We start from the raw sequence: 22767 nt of genomic DNA on the forward strand, positions 1-22767 counted from the left end.
CTATGGAAGAAATAAATTTTAAATAAAGGAAAGTGAGAGAAAGATCAATCATTGATGGAATCATGTCCTATAGGAAGAAGGAAAGGCTTTGATCAAAAGTACAGTTTTTGATCAAACTCCTTAAAAACAGAAGGGAAGAAGTTCAGAATGAGGTGAAAGAGGGCAAAATTGGGCTTTATGTGGAATGGCCTCTGTTTTCTCTGGGAAGCTAGAAAGACTGAGAGAGATAAGGATGAAGAACTGTGCATGAAAAGGGGGTAGAAGTTTGGTACGTTTTCCCTAGGGAAGGAGAAGTGAGAAAGTGACATGTCAGGGATATGTATATATAGTCTCTAAACCAAACATTTCTAATGCTGCAATGATGAATGAGATTTTTCTTTTCGGAAGTACTTAACCTGTGGCAGGAGAGCAAGCAGGTGTGGGCTGGCGTGGTTTGGTGTGGGGGCAGGAGGTGAGAGTGTACTGTGGTATAGTTGTAGTAGCCAGGCTGAGTAGAGAAAAGATGAGGCTGATAACCTAGATGAGCATAACGAGGCTCAGAAACGAGAATTCTCAGGGAGACTGGGGAGCCCTTTGTTTGCAGGTGTGGGAACAGATAGAAGGTTTTGACTGGAGTGCAGGGTTTCCAAGTCCTTCATCCAGCAGTCACCGCACATTAGTTCTGTGCACTTTCTGCCAGAGGCTCAGAGAATAAAGGAAGAATTAAGAATTGGTTTCTTCCCTTAAAGAGTTCACAGCCAAGGTCTCAAGAGGTGAAGCCTTTCCAAGAGACCACAAGGTCTGGGGTATATCCCCCAAAGTGATTTCCTATGATAGGTTGGAGGGGAAGATCGGGGATCAAAGGAAGCCAAGCAGCTGGCGGAAACATGCTGGATATGACATTCTTAGGGTCCTGTCAGTCCCAGAGAGAAAATAGGCTTTCTCTCTGCACAGTCATTTCTCAGGGCCACGTGTATTCTCCCCTAGCCTGTGGTGTCAGGGTTGTTTTTCCATTCAAGTCTTTGCGCCTTAAACTCTTGTGATTGCCTTGGTGTTGATGATTTTCTTGAGTGTAGAGCAGATCAACAGGCTTCAGTGATCGGCTTCTGCACTCTGGTACTTAAGTCTGTGAAGAACTACTGATCTGTGCTTCAACTTCCCTTTCCTTTCTTGCCCTTAACTTCTTTTTTTTCCTTTTCCTTTTTTTTTTTTCTTTTTCTTCCCCCCCCCACATTGTTAGATGGTGCGTACACTTGCCAGAGAGAGACAGAGTGAGCAGCAGAAGGAAGATACACTTCCTCAAACACCCCCATGAGGCGTGGTCCTGCTGCAATCCCTTCTCCTCCATTTTTCCATTGTGTTGGGTTTGGGGCATATATGCACAGACATCCAGTGTGTATATCAAGTTGCCAAGGTCAGGATTCAAACTATGGTCAGCCATATTCAAATATAAGAGATTTGGCTCACTTAACCAGTAGGCTGTGAGGACAGTTTTTGCCCTTAATTTCTTGACCCATGTAATGGAGATAGGAAGGGGCCACAAATCCTCTGTGGGGCAGGAGCAACTGAGATAAGTATCTATAAAGACAAGGATGAGTGTGTACATGTGAAACAGGACATTGCTCAGTGCTCCAGGAACTCCATGACAGATTTCATTCTTCACACACGCTTGTAAAGGAAGCTGGCCACAGAAAGGCACTTCTTCAGCTGGAGTAAGAAAAGGCCTTGACACGTCTGCTTGGCCGGGACTGTCTAGGGGAATGCACACATCAGCATTTCCAGGTTTTTAGTGCCCACACAGAGCTGTGTGGGACTTCAATTCATGGCCCATCTGGGCATTGCTGTCTGGGAACCGAATTCCCTCCCTTCCTGTCAGAGAGGCTGGCCTGTGAACTTCACTGATGGGCGGCCAGACCGAAACATCCCACTCTAGCTATTTTATGGGTTTTGCCTGATGGGAGGGAAGAGGAAGCATGTGTCTTTGATCTTTTGCCTCTTGCTTCCTTTCTGCTATGAATTTGGAAATTCAGCTTTTCTGGCTGTCTAGCCCAAATTTCAGATGAAATTCTGGCAGTGGGCTTTCTTCTCTCAGGGAATGCTCCTTCTCCAAGGATCTGGACACACACCACCAAGGGGATCATGAAATCCATCTGTGAAATCTGTCACAGAGCTCCTGAGTAACTGGGCAGTGCCCTGTTGCACATGTATGCACTCATTCTTGTCTTTATACTTATCTCAGCTGCTTTGGCTCCACAACGGATTTGAGGTGTGGTCCTATCTCCATTTTACTGGTAAAGACATTCTATATTGGGGTCATAATGACCCTAGGTGTAAGATATGACATGATTTTCCTGATATGTAATGGCTTTTGTGAAATATTTTTTCTTTCTTTCAGAGACTGAGAAGTCAACTGGAGCCCACCAAGTCTTAAGACCTCTCTACTGGCTGAAACCAATGTCATCAGGGATGAGTTGTTCTTACCAGATACTTCTCTGTTCCTGACGTGCACCTGTACTCAGGTAGTTAAAGCATTAATGAGATTATCGTCCTGGGAGCACTGTGTAGGAGATAGTCACTTCAGTGGAGGCTACATTCCAGGGGACACCTATTGTGGCTACTGAAATATAAGATGTGACGTACTGTCACTGAGCACATTTCACTTCACACTTTGCACTCTGTGATTATACTCAGCACAGATGGGTGGACTCGGCTCCAGAGACTATGCATTTGCAACAGTTGGAATGAGATTACCTCGAAAATAGTAGAGAGTGAAAATAACATATTGTAATGCAATTATTCATTCAATCTTAAGAGAGAATGCTCACAGACAGGGTCTTTTGTTTGTTTATTTGTTCTTGTCATCTTCATCAAGAATTCAGCATCCAGTCAGGAAGACAAGATATGAGCGATGGAAAGGGGCTATCTCCTTTCAGTTGTGCTGCAGTTTGTCAGTAATTAAATGAGGAAGCTTTGGGTCATGGATAAAGAAAGCTGTTGGAAAGTAAGATTTCTAAGAATTGGTGGGTCTGTCAAAAGGAGTATACTGTGACCCTGTTGACTGAACCTAGAGTGTTCTCTAGAAATCATGTTCTCTAGAATGGTGTGGAGTTAGTCCAATGTTTTCATGGGAAGAGGGACTTGGCTTTGAAAATATATAGCTCCCAGTAGTTGCTGTTGTGGCTATGTCACTGGACTCCCATGTAGTCAACCACAGTTCGGGTTCCAGACCTGGTGGCTTAAACTTAGGCCAGGTGCATGTGTATGCGTGCCCAAGATCCCAAGAGGAGAATGAAGGAGAAGGGATTGTGGCGTGGTCATCCCCCCCCTGGGGGAGTGATTTGTTTCTTTCTGTCTCTGCCTCTTTCTGTCTTTCTGGGTGATTTGTTTCTTTCTGTCTCTGCTTCTTTCTGTCTTTCTGGTGAGCATATGCACTCTATAGCAAAAATCTCTCCAAAAAAAAGAAAAGAAAAGGAAGGAAAATATATAGCTCCCTAGTCATATTTCTGTCCTTGCCAACATAATCCCTAGGATAAAAGTATCTAGAGGAGAACCTATTCCAGAGCTTGTGCCAGGTGGCTCTCATTACAAATCGATGAACTGGTATTGGGTGATGATGTGTTCTCTAGGGGATATGGTTATTGGCAGTCATTCTTCCAGAGCCTGGTTACTATGAACCTTGAGTTGCTGGCCCAGGACTGGACCAGTGCTGCCCTGGTCAAGGCCCTCAGACTGACACCTGACACTTTTCTGACTGTGTTGGTGATATACATGAGGTTCACAAACACTGAGAATTTTGCTTAGACTGGTTAATGAAATAGGGATGTTTGTTCTAGAACAGGTTTTTCAACCTGGCACTATTAACACTTTAGGTTGGATAACTCTTTGTGGTGGGGCCTGTCCTGTACACTGGAAGATGTTTAGTATTGTCCTGGACCCTACCCACTGGGAACCAGTATCACTCCTCAATGTAGTTGTCTCCAGAAATGAAAGGCTACCTGGAACAGAGCACAAAATTGTACTTGAAAGTGGCTAACTGCTTCATGCCCCTTACCTTTATGATGGTAGAAAATGCAGAAATTTTACAAAAAGTTTATTTATTTATTTCCTCTATAGGGGAGAGAGAGAAAAAAAAGAGTGTGAGAGAGACAAAGAGGGAGAGAAAGGACAGCCACTCCCAACAGTGTTTTGAAGCCACAGTCCACCCCCAGCCTCAGCCAGCCTGGGTCATGAGCTTGTACACATGCCTGGTGTGTACAGGGAAACAGGATGCAGACCCAGGACCTTCCTATGTGAGTCAGTTGCATTCTATTATTTCTGGTCCCCTCAAATTCTTTTTAAAGTTTATTTCTTTTATGAGAGTTCAGGAGAGACAGAGAGAGAGAAATAAATAAAGGAAAAGACAAGCATCCCCAACAGGATCTCACCTGGGGGGTGATTTCTCACTTTCTGTCTCTCTGTGTCTCTCCAGAAAGTACACACACCTATAGCAAAAATCTCTCTTAAAAAAAAAAAAGAGGAGAGAAAGAGGAGGAAGAGGAGGAGGAGAAGCAGCAGCACTGTTGTGTGAGGTTAGAGGGGTGAGGAAGGGGTTCCAAACAGGAGAGAGAAACTTCCCAAGCACTGAGTGAGGCCTGTCTAACTACTGGGAGAGAGGGGAATTGTGGGCACCTCCTGAGGCTCCATGCCCTGCAGCTCAGTTCCTTGTCCATCAAGTGGAAGATGGAAGGGTAGAAGCAGCACCCTCCTAGGGCCTGCTTGCCCTGACAATCAAAGATAGTAAGGTTCATTCTACTGACAGAAGAATCCTGGACAGTGAGAGGAATGACTCCTCTCTGAACACTCTAACCTAGCCCTATTTGTCCCATCCCCTTGGGATACACTGAGGCTGGGCAAGTCCTCCTGGTCTCTTTTCTTTTCCAAAGAAAAAGTAAAAAGTGAGCTCATTTTGCTGTCCAGGTAGGTGGGGAACCTGGGTTCAGGCTGCCTCCACTGCGGCATCTCCTAATCATCATTGTCACCCCTTCCCTTGGCTCAACACAGACACACTTTCTAGCGAGATGAACAAAGCCCACCTGGACCCTGCTACCCTTTTCATATATGGCAAATTAGAAACTGTGAAAAGGCAAAAACAAAAAAACTGCTTGGCTGTCTGTTTCTACTTACTCTTACAGGCCTCTGTCAGATAATCTAAACCGTCACGGCAGGCCTAGGATTTCTGGACAGCCGCAGCAGCTCAGTGGGACTTGTGTAGCTTTTTCCTTTGCTATGTTCCTTGTGGAGGTTGGTGAGGCTTTGAGATTCTCTAATTCTGAGCTTTCAAAACTGGGATATGAAATTCTTAAAAAAAAAAAAAAGAGGAGAGAAACAGAGAGAGAGAGAGAGAGAGAGAGAGAGAGAGAGAGAGAGAGAGAGAAAGGGCTCAGGGAAAAGAATTTGAGAGTAGAATTTGACTCTGGTGTTCACTACTTCTCTAACTTCTGTAGACCTTGTTACCTGAGCAGACTCTCCTCTACCCTCTTGCTTGGTGCCCTCATCAAGGTACTCTCTAACTATGTAGAGAACCCAGTTCTATGGCAGCATCAAGGAAGAATCACCCTCCTTGCCCAGATCAGGTGTACAAAGATAGCTCTAAGTGAAACTCCCATGGGCCTCTCGTAACCCGGTGCTCATGCTGCAGGTGATCACAAACTTCATGGGGAGCAGCTGTCCTCAAACCCTACTGGGCATCTTGTAAAATGAGGTTTTGATTCAGTAGGTCTGGGATGGTGTCCAAGATTATGCCAGTTAACAAGCTCCCCAAAAATGTTGGTGCTACTGGTCCATGTACCATATTTTGGGTAGTAAGGGAGTCTACAAACTGTTGTCCATGGGCCAAATTGGGACCACTGCCTATTTTTGTAAATAAAGCTTTACTGTAACACAGCCACACTGATTCAAACAGTCTATGGCTGCCTTTGTACTACATTGGCAAAGTTGAGTTGTTGTGACAGAGACTATGTGGCTCTCAAACCCCACGATGTTTGCTCTTAGCCTTTTAGAGAGAAGATGTGCTGATCCCTGCCCTTGATTGATTGCCCCATGTGGATCATAAAGGTTCTTCCCTGAATGTTGCTCTTGAGGATGGGCCACCCAAAAGTTGTCTTTCTTCAGCCTTAGCCTGCCTCCTTTGCCCCTCTTCCTTTTGCTCTTGGCTCCTACAACCTCTCCATGGATTCCTGGCATGGGACATTGCAGGAGGAGTCTCTGTGCTACAGTGAAGCTTCCATCTCACATGTGGTTCTCTCATGGTCCTGAGAAAGTGTCCTGCCTGGTACCCCACTCAAAGCCTCAGGCAACCTTGGTGTTCATTTAGCTTTCAAGGTGACTTACTATGTGAAACCTGTGAGAAATCTCCCTTGAGACTCATGAGTTCAGATCTCACACTTCGTGTTTTTTTCTTTAATCCATTCATCCAGCCAGCCAACCTTATTTCATCAGGCACCATACTAGGTGCTGGAGCAACAATGCTAGGTGCTTGGGCAACAAGGATTTTAAGGATACCTTTGTAAAGTATAGGAGACAGATATGTAAGCCGATTATTCTAATTACAATGTCACAGGTACCACATTGAAAGAAGATTTGGATATTTTGATACCCAAAGAAAGGAGTCTGGAGGATTCATGGGGAACTTTACTGTGGTAGATCTTTTCTTTTCAAATCATGCATTTTTATTGAATTTTACACAAATATTTTTTGCATCTAGTGATGTGATACATATTATCCCATTAATCTAGAAATGTGACAAATTATGCTTATTTACTCTCCAATTTTTTAATGTGAGATCATTTCTCTTACTTAAAATTAAGCTATATTCAGAATGTGATATGAATTAGATTTTAACTTTAATACTACTAAAAAATAACTTGGCTACCATTCCTGTTAACTTAAAACCAAAATTTGATTGTAGGATTCTATAATCACTCTTGTACCTCACCAACACCATATTATTCACTGTTGTACCTCACCAACACCATATTATTACTATTATTAATTTTAAAATAGTGGTAAAGGGACCAGCAGTTAGTGTAATGGCTATGTCCCTGGACTCCCATGTCACCATATTCACTGTTGTACCTCACCCACACCATAATTCAAAATTCACTGTTGTACCTCACCGACACCATATTATTATTATTAATTTTAAAATAGTGGTAAAGGGACCACCAGTTAGTGTAATGGCTATGTCCCTGGACTCCCATGTAGTCGACGTGGTTCAAGTCCCGGACCCGGTGGCTTAAAACTCATGCCGGGCGCGTGTGTGTCCATGCCCAAGATCCCGAGAGGAGAATGGAGGATAAGGGATTGTAGCATGGCCATCACCCCTGGGGGGGTGATTTCTCGCTTTCTATCTCTCTGTCTCTCTCTGTCTGTCTGGCGAGCGCACACACCCTATAGTGAAAAACCTCTCCAAAAAAAAAGTGGTAAAGTCCATATAACATAAATGTTATAATATTAAGTATTTTAAATGTACAGGTCAGTGACACTAAGTGTATTTACATTATTGTGCATCAATCACCACCATCTGTCTCCAGCCCTCTTTCCATCTTGCAAAACTAAAACTGTTCCCTGTACCTGTTAAAACAATAGCATAGCTCTTCATTTCCACCTTCCCACAACCTCTGATAGCTTCTGTACTTTTTGTGTCTATGAATTTGGCTACTCTAGGCCCTGTTTATATATATGGAATCATATATTACTTGTCCTTTTGTGACTCCTTATTTCACTTGGCGTAATGACCTCGTTGTTTACCGACATTGTAGCATGTTTCATAATTGCCTTTCTTTTCAAGGTGATGATTAATGTTCCATTGCATGTATACACCAAATTTTCTTTATCCATTCATCTGTGGATGGACACTTGGTTTGCAGCCACCGTTGGCTATCATGGCCAATACAGCTCTGAACATTGTTGTCCAAATTCTATTTGAGTCTCTGCTTTCAATTCTTTTTGGTTCATACTCAGAAGTGGAACCGCTGTGTCATATGGTAGTTATATGTTAAATCTTTTGAGGAGCTGACATTCTATTTTCATAGTAGCTGCATAATTTTCCTTCCCACCAACAGTGCATAAGGATTCCAGTAGTTCCACTTCATCTCCAACATTTATTTTTTTCTGTTTTTTTGATAGGACCCATCCTAGTTGATGTGAGGTGATATGGTATTATGGTATTGATGTTCATTCCCTTAATGACTAGTGATATTGAGCTTCTTTTCATGTGCTCATTGACTGTATATCTTTGAACAAATGTCCTCAAGTCCTTTGCTTCTTTATAAAAATTGTGTTTTTTTTTTGTGTGTGTGTGTGTAGTGTAGTGTTTTTAGACAGCATCTTGCTGTGTCATAATCTTCTTGCTTCACCTCTCAAATAGCCGGGATTACAGGCGCACGTTATCATGTTGAGCTTCTAGGGTAAGTGGGGAGTTGAGTCTAGACTTGTGTGGCCTTAGCCTGCTAAGTAGCAGTATCTACCAGTGAGTGCTAACACAGCTGTTTTGTCTTCCCCCATTTTATGAGAGATTTTGCTATAGAGCACATGTACTTGCCATAGAGACAGAGTGATAGAAAGCAAGAAATCACCCTCTAGGGGGGAATGATCACACTGCAACCCCTTCTTCTCCATTCTCCTCTCAGGATTTTGGGCACACATGGACATACATCTAGTGTGAGTTTCAAGTCGCTGGGTCTGGCACTTAAGCTGTAATCAGCCATGTGTGAGTCCAGCACTTTAATGCTATGTCACTCTCTGGCTCCTGTTTTGCCCATTTTTTAAATTGAGTTGTTTGTTTTATTACTGTGGAGTTCTAAGATTTTTTTTGTTTGTAAATACATAAAATCTGGATATTAATCCCTTTTTAGATATAGGAAGGGTCCTTCAAAATGTTCACATACAAGGGCCAGATGGTGGCACAGTGGTAAGGTGCAATCCCCTGTGAGGCCGAACCACCTGAGAAGGTTCTGGGCTTGCATCAGAGACCGCTGGAGTATCTTGGACCTGCATGTGCCATGTTGAGGCTGGGGTGGGTCATGATAACAGGGCTCTATTAGAGCCCAGAGAAAGAAGGAGCAACAAGCAGAGGGACCAACAGGCAGGCCCAAGCCCAGCCACTCAGCTTAAGCTCATCAGCACAAAAGTCCAGCCTGCTATGGGGCAGGAGGGGCCCTCTGGCCCACATGGTGTGCAAGCCCATGGTGAGCATTGGCTTACCGCCTTACTTTCTATTGTCAGTGCAACTCACCGCCTTACTTTCTATTGTCAGTGCAACTCACCGCCTTACTTTCTATTGTCAGTGCAACTCACCGCCTTACTTTCTATTGTCAGTGCAACTCACCGCCTTACTTTCTATTGTCAGTGCAACTCACCGCCTTAATTTCTATTGTCAGTGCAATTTACCACCTTAATTTCTATGGTCAGTGTTAGCTTTCTCCATATTTGGAGCAGTTAAGTTTGGGCATTCAAGAACCAAATACCTGAAAATAGGAGTCTCTGGAGGAATTCTTTCTCCATAACTCCCTTGACAATAAAAGGAGAGAAGTTTCCCCCTGAATGTCTAAACTCTAAGCTCCTACTATAGACTCCACACTCCTACTACAGTAGAGGTGGGAAATTGGCACAGATCTTACTCATATCATAGACAAGTGCAGGAGCACACAGCTATAGAAACATACTCCAAAGAAGTAGAAAGAAGAGAGTATACCACCAGATAACTAAAAATCAAAGCAGAGCCTGAAGAAATGGGGAGGAAATCAGGAAATACTTCTTCAAAGGATTATCACTCCTCACCAACTATAGATAAAACACCAGAGATCGCAGGAATGTCAGAAAAAGAATTCAGAATAGTCATTGTAACAGTACTCACGATATGCAAGAAAAAACAGAGAGCCAATTGCAGGAGATGAAAAATAATTCCATGACATGACAGAGGAACTCCATAAGGAGATAGACATATTGAAAAAGAATCAAACAGAACTTTGGAGGTAAAGAATACATTGCAGGAAATCAAAAGTTCCTTTGAAAGTATCATCAACAGATCAGACAGGGCAGAATAAAAAATCTCTGCCCTTGAAGACAAAATCGCTGATTTAGTCCAAGAAACTAAAATAATAGAGTAAACCTTAAAAATGAGTGCAATAAATGAGAACTCTTGGACATAGTTAAATGGCCAAATATCCATGTAATAGGTATTCCAGAGGCAAAGAAACAGGTAAAGGCATAGAAAACATCTTTTTATAAGATAGTAACTGAAAACTTTCCAAATTTAGAGGGGCATGTGGACAGCCAAGTCCAGGAGATACAAAGGAGGCCATGTAGGTATGACATAAGAAGATCCTCTCCAAGGTGTATCACAGTCAAATTACTAAAAATCAAAGACAAAGAGAAAATTCTAAAAATGGCAAGAGAAAAATGCCAAGTTACTTACAAAGTTTACTCTATTAGACTAACATTCAATCTCTCAATGGAAACAATGCAGGCAAGGAAAGAAGGGGAAGATATATTTAAGACTCTGAAAGAAAAGCAATTTCAGCCAAAAGTAATATACCCAGCAACAGTATCCTTCAAATGGGAAAGAGAAACAAAATCATTTCCAGGTAAACAAATCCTGAAAGAATTCAAAATGAAACCAGCTCTTCAGGAAATGCTTAAGGGTCTACTATACCAGGAAAACTAGAGTGACAAATAGAAGACCTATTTCTTTATGCACAGTACAGTAAGACCAGAGTTTTATAAGAACTTAGTGTGAAAGTAAAAGTACTGTTTTCTAGCTCTTCCTAATGAACTATTTCTATGTACAATTTTACCTGTCTCTAACTGAACCCATGATTGATACCCACAGATTTTTTTCAGGTTATAAACTCTTATCTCCTACAGTTTTCTACATGGAAATTACAGATTCTTCTTTCATTGTCAATGTTAAGATGATCTTTTTAAAATTCATGACATAATCTGTTGCTTGATTTTTTAATCAATATGTTTTTCTTTAGAACTGTACCTCAGAGTAAAGAGTGTCATAGACAATTCAAAACCCACTTGAAGAATAAACATTGGAGTGAGTTTTGAATGTTCATAATTTTGAACGTTGAGAGTGGTGACTATGTTTACATCCTCAATTTGTTTATTACACACTGTGTACATGCCTTTAAAGACCATTCTGTAACCTACAAAGATGTGTAATAATTATATGGAAATCAAAAATTACAATATTTAAAGAAAAAGAGGCTTGGGAATAATGTCTTTCTCTGTCTCTCTTTGTCTATCTTGCTCCTGGAAAAAACAAATAAGCATTAAAAAAGGTGCATGGAAGACTTACATTATAAACAAATGCATGAATTTAAAAAAAAATTTGCACCAAAATAAACCTGTACTTTAATTTGTTTTCTATGAACTTTTTGATGTTCCTAAGTATGATTTTCATTTTTTTCTCACTGTGATTACTTTTTCATTCTGTTGATTTTGTTCTTTGAGTCACAGAAGTTTATAATTTCAGTGGAGTTGTGTTTCTATTTTTACTTTTGTTCCCTGAGCTTTTGGTGTCAAATCTAAGAAATCGTCGCCAATTTCAATGACATGAAGCTTTAACCCTGTTTTCTTCTAAGAGTTTTATAAAATTTATAGCTGCTACATTTTGATCTTTGATGTATCTTGAGTTAATTTTTTAATATAGTGTAAGGTAAGGGTCCAACTTCATTGTTTTCCATGTGGATACAGTTTTTCCAACATTATTTGCTGAAAAGATGTGTTTTTTCCCCAAATGAATGGTCTTGGTGCCTTTGATAAAAGTTATACCAACATGTGTACAAGGGTTTATTTTGGGACTTTCTGGTTTATTACATTGGTCTATATATCTGTCTTCATGCCAGTCCTAAATGGATTACTGTAGCTTTGAAGTCAGGAAGTGAGACTTCCAACTTTGTTCTTTTTCAAGATTATTTTAGCTACTACTTGGGGTCTGTTAGGGTTTTGTATGAATTTTAATATGGATTTTTCTATTTTTGCAAAAATAAAGTCACTGGGGTTTTAAGAGGGCCATAGAACTTTTGAATTCTCTCTTATGGGGAACATTTGTCAGACAAATGAGGGAAGAGTATTTTAGGCAAAAGGAAGAGGATGATCAAAAGCATGAAAGGATAAAAGAGCTTGGCTTTTTGGGGAACTAAAAGTAATCTGTAATTGTTGAAGCATAAAGCATGCTGGTATCTCTGTGTGTAAATGTATGTCAACTTGGATAGGAGAGAAAGTAGGCTTTAAGGTACGGGACAAATATTGTGGAAGTGGATGGATGGATGTTGTGTCGAAAGTTTAACTGAGATTAGTTGAAGGGCTGAAAGTCGAGTGATGTGATCAGATGACCCTGTTGGTTAGAGTGGGTGAGGAAGATTGAGCAGGAAGAAGGTGTCAGCAGAAAGACCAGAGAGGAGACTGTTGTTGCACAACTCCCAGAAATGAAGCAATGAGACTTGTGCTGTGCTAGCATTAGTGGGGATGGGTAGGAGGAGAGCTATCTGAAATAGCCTTATCTTACTACATACTTAAACATATTCAAGTAGCTTCACTGTTTTCTTGGTTCTGAAGTCCTGTGTTTGCAAAACAACCTTCTAACTCAGAGTGGTGGTTCTAACTAGTTACCTGTATCATCCAGCTTTCTCTTTTTAGGAATGTCTGTTGAAGGAAGCCACATGCTTTGGCTTAGAGGCTCAGGGGTCCCTCAATAATAGCCAGCCCTTTCTCCTATCCTCATCCTAACGTTCTTTGGCCTCTTGCTGCTCCAAGGGCCTTCTGGTTATTTCTCTCTCTTCTGTGAATTGGTATGTCTTTCCTTCTTTTGGCCTTCCCTGAAGCCTGCTGGAATCCACCAGAGAGAGTCGTAACCTTTTCTATTCACCTCATGGAGCTGCAGCTCCTCTAGGTCTTTTCATGTGTCCCATGTTACTAATGCCTAGAATCCACTGAAGGCTCAAGTGTCTTCTCCAAAAACTGGAACTTCTGCTTTTCTAGCTTACTCCAAGCCTGATATCCCACCACACCTTGTGACTCAGTTTCCCACCTTCAGCTCACAGAGGCATCAGGTGCTAGTCATGGGGAGTCTTTGCCACTTCTCCCACACACACCCTTAGGAGCTCTCTGTGTGACCTTTGCTGAGGGGACTGGGTGATGACAATGGACCAGAGCAGCAGTAGCAGTTGCTGGGGAGAGGATGTGCTCCTCTAGTCAGAGGGTGAGCCGCTGAACACTGAGATCCTAAGTCCCCGTTCTGACTCCTGGTGGGATGGTCCTATTCATGTGCAGTCTGTGGGCTGTGTGTGTGTGTGTGTGTGTGTGTGTGCGCACACGCGTGTGTGTATGTATGTGTATATGTGAAATTGACCCATCCCAGTCACAGGTGGAGGCATGGAGCTAGGAGCAGGAAACAGGTTTAGCTCCCTAATCATTGTGGGTTATTTTAGAACTGGAACCAACCTGGCAGTTCTGGGATAACTAGTTCTGACTCATTGCCAAGGACACACATTTGTGACCCGAGGGATGAGGCAAACTGATCAAGGTACACAGTGTCATCAGTGCAGGCTCTGGAGAAAGTAGAACAGAAGAGGAGAGGACTGTGGTTTGAGATTAAAATGTGGTGATGAAGGTGAAGGTGATTTGAGCCCCGTGGACTGAGCCTCGAAGGCGAACCAGGGAGAATACAGTAACGAGCAGGGAAAGGTAAGGAGGAAGTGTCAAAGTGGGCAGTTGGAAGGAGATGGGAAGAGAAAAGAGAAAGGCCAGGAAGAAGAGACGTTAGGAGCTACTGCTTCCTTGAAAATTATGCTGGCTTGAGCAAAGAGGACAAGACCCCAGATCTCCATAGCCTGCAGACTGGGACAGTTGGCTGGCATTTAAGAGACTGGCTCTTTGTTCTTGAGTCCGGGCTACTGGAACATAGCCTTAGGAAAGCAGAATGTGTCTCATTCCCCACTCTGTGTTCCTAGACAGAAGAGAAGAGAGGGAGAGTGGCCACACTGACTCAGCTGAAGCATCTCCCGGGGTCTCCTCTGGATGCCACACGAAGTTGCCCTTCAGCCGCAGCACGGAGCCACGGGGAGATCACGGAGCACGTGGAGATGGCTCTGCTCACCAACCTCCTAGCTGCCTATGCCTTTGTGTCAGGTAGGTGCCTGGGCTTGGCGAGGCCAGGGCTGAGGCTTTGGACTGAGTCCAGAGCTGTCTTTTGTGTGGTCATCTCAGGCCTTATACTCAAGAGAGAAATGCTGTGTAGTTAAAGTGAGAGCTCTGCTGTGTTTTGAGATGAAAGGTCTTTTGGTTGGGAGTTAAGCTTGGCATTCCCTAATCTGGCAAATGAAGGGTTCTAAGAGCTCTATCTTGCTGAAAATAGTCAGTTTCCTCTCTGCTCAAGTGAGTAAAGTAGCCTGGGGCTACTGCTGGCTTCTGTCATTATGCATTAACTCTGATGAGGGCAGGTTGGAGGAGGACTTCAACCCGGTTATTTCTATACAGGTCTCAACCCACTCAGGTCACCACCATGTTTGCGTGTGTGTGTGTGTGTGTGGGGGGGGGTATATTTAGGGGACCGTCTGAGGTGTTTGATAATTTAGTGGCAGATATGGAGACAAAGTACGTAAGTCTGGGAGAATCTGATATTTGGCCCTTCCTTGATTCAAATTTGTCTTCATCACAGAGATGGCTGACATTCTCAAGATCGTTTCTTGAGAACAAATGCTGTTTACGTTTTTAAAAAGCCATTTCAAACCACATGAAAATGTTTAGTGGTTTGTGTGACCAAACTGCTGCTCTGCTGCATGAGTTCTTAAGTTTTTGATAGTTTTCTTTTCTTTTTCTTTCCCTGCCCCCTCCACACACCAATGTCTCTGGATGTTGTGTAATGAGGAAGGGACTGAGGTTCTGATTAGATTTCTCTTGAGCAAGAACTGGTTTTACTTTCTAATTCTCTAGCCAGGGTTGATATGTGGTGACCTAAAAGTTCAAATGCAAAACCTGACATTTCTATTTACAATGGCAAATCTCAGCCAAGGATAAGGAGAAAGGAAGCTCATAGCGTCTCTTTGTAAGAAGGTCTCAGGTGACATGCAACCTGATTCAGAAAAAAGGACTTCTCAGACTTACCTGACTGGCTCCTTTGTGGTTGGCAAGATGCAACATGTGGTGCACACGTGCCTCAAGACCAGGCCTCTGCCTTCTTGATTCAGTGGTAACCCTGGCCTTTGGTCAGCTCTTCACCCCACTTAAGTCAAGTGCCTTCTTCACTGGGTACCTCCACACCAGAGGAATGTAATCTTTGCTCTTTCTTTGAGAATGTATTGGGGAGAAAGGACACTGAAGCTGGAAAAGAGATGTATGAAGCTCTGGCATTATGTTTTCACAAGCAATTAAATGATAATCCCCTGAACGCTGAAGTGAGGACAGTCCCAAAATGAAGTGGAGGTGACAGAGAGAGTCTGGAGATTCCAAGGTACACTTGCAAATCAGCTGTTACAGAAAAGCATCTTGGGTGAAAGCAAACAGAAAATCAGACTTTGGATCTCTGCTCAGCACAGGAGGTACCTGGCACGCTTCTGTTTTGGCCAGCGTGACCTTGAGTTGTGACCACTGGATGTTGTAACTCATTGAACAATCTAGTGTTTACTATGTGTTTTGTGATCTAAAAGGGAACGTGACCCTATTTCTCACTCCTCTCCAATCTTTTTCCTTTTTATTCCATATTCTGGAGTAAAACACTGCTTGGGATGCAGGAAGACAACACTTTTAAGTATGGACTGAGATAAAAAGAGAATACGAAGAAATGGAAAGTAGAGTGGCTAAAATATAATTTTTTAGATCTGGTAAATCAACTTGATGACTGAAAGTAGATTCTTAAATGGGAAATACTTTCTGATAAAAAAAATGTAAGGGTAAATATAACAGATACAAATGGTAGTTTTTTGTTTTTGTTTTTGTTTTTTAAGGTTTTTGTCATAGGGTGTGTTGTGCCTGCCAGAAAGAGTCAGAGAGAAAGTGAGAAATCACCCCCCAGGGGTGGTGGCCACACTACAATTCCTTTTCCTCCATCTTGCCCTCCCTTTGGGATTTTGGCATACACACACATGTGCCCGGCATATTTCTCAAGCTGCTAGGTCTGGAACTTAAACCACACATTTGGCCCTCTGGGAGTCTTGCTGCCTTAACCACCAGGCCATGGAGCTGGCCCATGATTTCAATATTTAATTCATTTGCCTGACTCACATATCCATTTCCTAATATTTTTCTTAAAAATCACCTTCTCAGTGGGTTTTCCTCTGATCATTCTACCTCCTCCCCACCAGGGTACATTCAGTACTCTATATCCTCCTTCCCATTTTTGTTTGTTTTTGTTTTCACCTCCTTTTCACTGTATCATCTAATATATTGCATATTTTATTTCTTACCCATTTCTTCTACTATAATTGAATGTAAGCTCCAAGGAGCAGAGAGATTTTTGTTTCTTTGGTTGACTACTATCTCCTCAGCATGTAAAATAGTGCACCTCTATTAGATACTCCATAAATCAGTGGAGGAATATGGCTCAGTGAAAATCAACATAAAAAGACATATAGTAAGATGTGAATCCTAGAGCTGTTCACTCTATCCGGCTCTCAAACTTGACCCATCACCAGGTTTCTATGATCCTTGCAAATTTCTTTAGGCAAATGTAAGAAAATATGAGTGTTCAATCCCCTCCTTCTTTTATACACAGATAGCATGTCATACCTACTATTCTACACTCTGCTTTTTTTCACTGAGAAATGTCTCATAGAGATATTTTAGATCAGTATAGAGAAGTTTTCCTCATTCTTCTAAGCACTGTTATATTGCTAGTTTAGCCTGTCTTCTATAGATGGTCAGTGTGAATGGTTCAACTCTTTTCAGACAGAGCCAAAAAAAGCAGAGCTACCATAAATACCTTCGGCATACATGTTTAAGTGCCTTTGTAGAATAAATCCCCCAAGTAAAACTGCAGGATCAAAGTGTGTGTATATAAGTTAGTAATTAAGATAAATATCACCCATTGCCATTAAGAGTTTGGCCAATTCTTCTTTTTTTAAAAAAATCGTGATAGAGTGCATGACCACATGTACACATGCACATGCACATGAGACAGAGAGAGAGAAAAGAGCATCCTACACAGGATTCGGTCATGCTACAACCCCCTTCCTCCAGTTCTCCAACCCACTAGGGACCTGGTGTGCAAATGCACCTGACGTCTTTTCTCACAGACCAGACCAAGTAATCAAAGCACACGGCATGTGGCTTCGAACTCCTACAGAGGCTGATCTCGATTTCATCTGTGGGTTGTATGAAAAACCCCTATAAGTGTTTTTAAACTTTTGGATTTTTGATGGATTAATAGACGAAAAGTGATCTATAGATGTTATTTAATTTCTATTTCTGTAGGTCACAGGTCAGCAAACTATTTTATTTATTTATTTATTCATTCATTTATTTATTTATTTTAGTTTATTCCTTTAAGAGAAAGAAAGAGAAAACACAAAACAATAACCCATAATAAAGAATCACACCATGATCTCCATCCCACCCCTGAGTCTTCCCAAGCAGCCAGGGTTGTAGGCATATGCACACAGGCCAGAGTATACAGGTCTCGCTGGGAACTAAACCCCAGTCTTCTGTGTGGCCTCCAACATTACAGAGTATTGTGCTACCACTATACCATCATGACTGGGCCAGCAAACTTCTTAAATAAAGGGCAATAAAGGGCTAGAGAGTAACTGTTTTCAGTTTTGTGGGCCAGTTTCTGTTCTAATGACTCAACTCTGTACTGTAGCATGAAAGCAGACATAAACAATACATAATTGAATGGCCATGACTGTGTTTCACTACAATTTTATTTACAAAAACAGGTGACTGGCTAGATTGGGCTTCTGAGCCATGGTGCATCAATCCCTGTTTTAGGTGAACTTCTCTCTATGTGTTGAAGAATCATTTGTATTTATTTTTCAGGGAATTGTTCATCTTTTGTCCATTTTCTTTATTGGTTGTTGATCTTTTTCTTAATGCCCTTTCTAAGTGTTCTTTATACCTTAACCTTTTATCAGTAAAAAAATTACACATTTCTTCCTAATTAATCATTTGCTTATAAATTTTTTTCTTATTTTGATTACTACTATTATTTATATATATTATTTATATATAAATAATATAAATTATATATAAATAATATATTATATTCAATCACTGTATATATTTATAACAAACAAAGTAAGTTTTCTGGACATGAATATTGTGTGTATTAGTCCAGTCTAAGATATTACCATACACATTATCATCAACAGATAATTTTCCATTTTTGTGTCCCTTGAATATTTTGCTCCTGGGACCTGCAGATGGTGTAATAGTTACATCGCTGGACTCCCACATGGCCAGCAATGGTTTAAGTCCCAGACCCAGTGGCTTGAAAGTCACACCAGGCGTATATGTGTGTCTGCATCCAAATCCCAAGAGGAGAATGGAGGAGAAAGGACTGTGGTATGGCCATCTCCCTGGGGAGAGAGTTTCTTGCTTTCTGTCTCTCTGTCTCTCCAGTAAGCACATGCACCCTATAGCAAAAATCTCTCTAAACAAAATAAATGTTTTGCTTCTTTTTTCCCCTTGAAATCCCTCCCTATAATCCCCCACTTATTTCCCACCATCGTCCCACACTGTCTCTAGTATCCACAGTTGTCCTCCATGCTTTCATAGCTTCAAATCTTTCAGTTTCTGTCATAGAGTATAGGCATTTGGTATATATGAAGTGGGGATATACAATGCTTCTCTTTCATAGCCTGGTTCATTTAGCATTATATCTTCCATACTCACCCATGTTCTGTAAAATGCCAGAGTCTCATTGTTATTTATGGCTGAGTAGTATGTCATATGTGTATGTGCCACACTTTTTCAATCCATTTATCTGCTCACGGACATTTGGGGTGGTTCCATATCTTAGCAATTGTGAATAATGGCACAATAAACAGGGATGTGCAAGTATTTTTCTGACTTAGTGTATTTCTATCTTTTGGGTAGATATCCAGGAGTGAAATTGCTGGATCATATGGTAGTTCTATTTGTAGGTCTTTGAAGAACCTCCATATTGTTCTCCACAGTGGCTGTACTAATTTACATTCCCACCAACAGTGTAGGAGAGTTCCCTTTTCACTGCAACCTCACTAGCACTCATGATTATTTATTTTTTTAATCTTAGCTTCTGACTGGGGTTAGTTGATATTTCACTGTGGTTTTCATTTGCATCTCCCTTATGATAGGGGATATTGAGCATTTTTTTCATACGCTTTTTGGCTATTTGTATATTTTCCGTGGAGAGTTGTCTTTTCAGACCAATCACCCATCTTTTAAAATTTATTTATTTATTTTTATTTCATTGGTATCACTACAGCATACCAAATAAATTTTCCCATCATGAATTTTCCCCCTCTTTAAAAAAAAAAAAATTGCCATAGGGTGCCTGCACTCTTCAGAGAGAGGAAAAGTGAGAAATCACCCCTTGGAGGGGATGCCATGCCACAGTCTCTTCTACACCATTCTCCTGTCAGGACTTTGGGCATGCACACACACATGCCCAGTGTGTTTCCCGAGTTGCCAAGTCCAGGACTCGAACTAGGGAATCAGCCATGTGGGATCCAGCACCTTAACCACCATGCCATGTGCTGGCCCAATCATTTGTCTTTTGACTTTGCTTCTTTTTTAAATTTATTTTCAGTTTTTTTTTTTTTAACTTTGCTTCTAGTCATTTTTTTTTATAGCAGAAGTTTTGAGAGATAATTTAATTTTTTCATTTAACCAATATACCTTGAATGTAGAACTGCAAGTACAGTCAGCTGAGTATATAGTATTTAGCCAGAATTTGAATCACTTTTCCAGGGAGGTTCGTGTAAGAAAGGTGGTCTATCAGCAGTAGGGGGAGCCTCCCTCTCTAACTCAACTGGTGGTAGTCACTTGTGGCAGCTGGCAGTGTAGCAGTTTCTGTATTTTGCTGTTCCCTTTCATACTGTGAACCCTTTTTAGGTTTAGGGCTTTGTGTCCTTACTCTAAACCAGTGCCCAAGGCATTATAGACTCACAGGAAATTTTTGTGGAATAAATAAACATTTACTAACCTATGCACTTTGTAACATTTTTAACAGTTGAAATATTCCCTACTGGAGAGAGTTTGGTGAAAGGGGGTTTGGTGAAAGTGGTACTTCCGCCCATAGCAGAGAGCAAAATAAATTAATTTGCCACTTTTGAAAAACCTCTTGGCAGTGTGTATCAAGAGCTATAATAACGTGTGTTCCATTCACCCCAGAGAGTTCTTTTCTGAGAACCCACTATAAGAAAATAAACAAGAAACAAGCAAAAAGGAAAGTACCCTTAAGCACAAAAATATTCCTTTCACCATTATCTTTAATAAAAATTGTTTTGCAACATCACTGCATAGAGTACCTTTAAAAAAAAGACTACCACATAGCTATTATTAGGGGTGATTGAGAGGAGACTATGGAACCATACAACCATGGTATATGTTGTAGGAAATGTATATCCATAGAAAGAGAAATAATTGTATATATGTCCTAACTGTAACCAAGTAAATATGGACATATTTCTAGGAAAGAGAGGACCAAAGAAAAACTAGGGACTAGATAAAGATACAGTCAGGTTGTGAGATTATGATGATCTCATATATTTGTATTCCCTCTTGTAATTTTATACTATTATATGTATACATATACATACACATACATACGTACACACCTACACATTCATACATATAAATATATAGACACAATACATTTACTAACTGAATTTTAACAAATTATGTATTCATGATTTAATTCAATATATACTTAGGAGAGTTCTACTCTGAACCTTGCATAGGGCTGGATGCCCTGGGAATTCAAAGTGGATCATGTGAATTCTATTCTCAAATTTCGCAGTCTCAGGTGAGAAAGAAAATGGTTATATAACTAATTATAATGCAAACTACATCAAGTGCTGCTTAGACTGGAGCGGTTAATTAATCACTCTTTCTCCCATCCAAACTGGAGGACCCAGAGAAGCATCAGATACAGTTCAACTACAGCAGCAATAAACCCCCAAGTAGAGAATGTGTGTGTGTGTGTGTAGTGAGGGGTACTTCAGCTTAGTTCCCTGGAGTCCAGGACAGCTATAGAACTGCAGGTCTTTTTCCACTTGTGCGTGGGGAAGAAAAACAAGCATGTGGACTATGAGGGGGAGTACGGAAATGCAGCTTCCTGTGGGGTGCTTATTGCCTGGGGTGGAGAAAGGGGAGGAATGGTAGGGTACAAGTAAAGGAACACACACAGAGCCAGTTGTGAGTACCAAGGTTCTCCAATACTCTTTTTTCCTGAGGAAGAGAAGGTCAGGAATGGAAACAGAAAGAAAGCTTTTCCAGCACTTCAGAGAGGCTAATAGGGTTGGTAGGAGACTTCCTTTCCTGTAGGGTAGGGCAGAATTCTGTAAATAGGTACCCCTCCAATGGTTTAAGAGTTTGGAGAAGATTATGCTGAGCACTACTGGATGTCTCACAAGCCCCATTATCTCTACAACCCATTTGTGAAGTGTTTTCCTTTCCACTCAGAGGATTGGAAACTTTGGGGGCCACCAAGAAAGCCCAGGCAGGGAAAAGGTGTGAACTATGTGAAGTGCTCTCTAGAGTGGAAGGGCTATTTTTTTTAAAATAATTATTTATTTAATTTTATTTATCTATTCATTTATTTTAATTTGACAGAGAGAGATGCACAGAGAGAAGAGAGGGAAAGTGAGAAAGCAAGCCACCAGGTCTGGTAGTCGAACCATAGTCGGTCATGTGGGAGTGTCCAAATTCAAGCCCTCAGAAAGCACCTGATATAGTGTCAATTTCACCAATGATAAAGCGGTAAAGCTGGAGTAGATAAGATGTCAGGGCTTTCTACCTGCAAGAATACCACCTGACCTGGACACTGGCTTAACGGGGCTGTTGCCGTCTTCTCCTGCAAAATGCCTGCTAGGCATGGTCTGACCTCTGAGGGTGCAAATGCAATTAGCCCCACAACCTCCACATAGGCCCCTTCCTGCCCAGGAAAACAATGATCCTGCAGGAAATAAGATACAGCAATACATTTATTTTTATTTGTTAAGGGAAAACAACGACAATAGTCCTCCTCCATTCTGCTTCCTGGATAATTAACAGCTGTCTGGTTCTGGTCAAGCCCATGGTGGATCATTGGCCAAGAGGAAGTGACCTGGAGCAGATAGTATTAGAGGAGAGGAAAAACAACCACCGTAGAGCTTTAGTTTTGATTTTTACAGAAAAATGATGAAAGGCATGACACAAATGATGTCAGCTATTAAAACCAGCCCTGCGTCACCAGCTTGGGACTCAGTGAGACCCAACAAATTCCTTTGCCCTGTCTGATTGCTTTTATTGGGCTTCTCTGGAAATCTGTGTTTGGGATACTGGAAGCAAAAGAGGATGTTTTGTGATCTGGAAGGCAGGATGGGGTGAACTAGTTAAGCTAGAGAGAGAACAAGTTTCTAAAATGTAGTTCAGAAACTGTCTTCAAAGATTGGCCTTTGTAACAAGGGGTGAGGGTAGGGCGTAAATGTTAGAATGATTTGTTTTTCTATCTTTAGTATCAAGTACAATTTTCATCCTGGTAGAAGTATGGGCTGGAGTGTCAGACCTGCACTTGAAGCCTTGTTTTTTCAATAGTATACCGTTCACCTGACCTGCTGA

The 22767-nt window shown here is 41.3% G+C and overlaps 1 protein-coding gene across 3 annotated transcripts in view; it reads left to right on the forward strand.

Moving 5' to 3' along the window:
• Positions 1–22767, forward strand: part of EVA1A (eva-1 homolog A, regulator of programmed cell death) — a 58634-nt gene that overhangs the window by 28474 nt on the left and 7393 nt on the right. The window contains exons 2-3 of one of the 3 annotated variants that reach the window (XM_006151190.3): positions 2375–2498; positions 13980–14157. In XM_006151190.3, coding sequence (XP_006151252.1) covers positions 14112–14157 — 46 coding nt within the window. In that variant the 5' untranslated portion in view covers positions 2375–2498; positions 13980–14111. Of the gene's footprint in view, positions 1–2374; positions 2499–13522; positions 13714–13979; positions 14158–22767 lie in introns of those variants that run through there. The other 2 variants (XM_006151195.3, XM_006151189.3) reach the window with 2 other exon arrangements.

Source organism: Tupaia chinensis, unplaced genomic scaffold (assembly GCF_000334495.1).
Source record: "Tupaia chinensis unplaced genomic scaffold, TupChi_1.0 Scaffold000316_1, whole genome shotgun sequence".
NCBI lineage: Eukaryota > Metazoa > Chordata > Mammalia > Scandentia > Tupaiidae > Tupaia > Tupaia belangeri.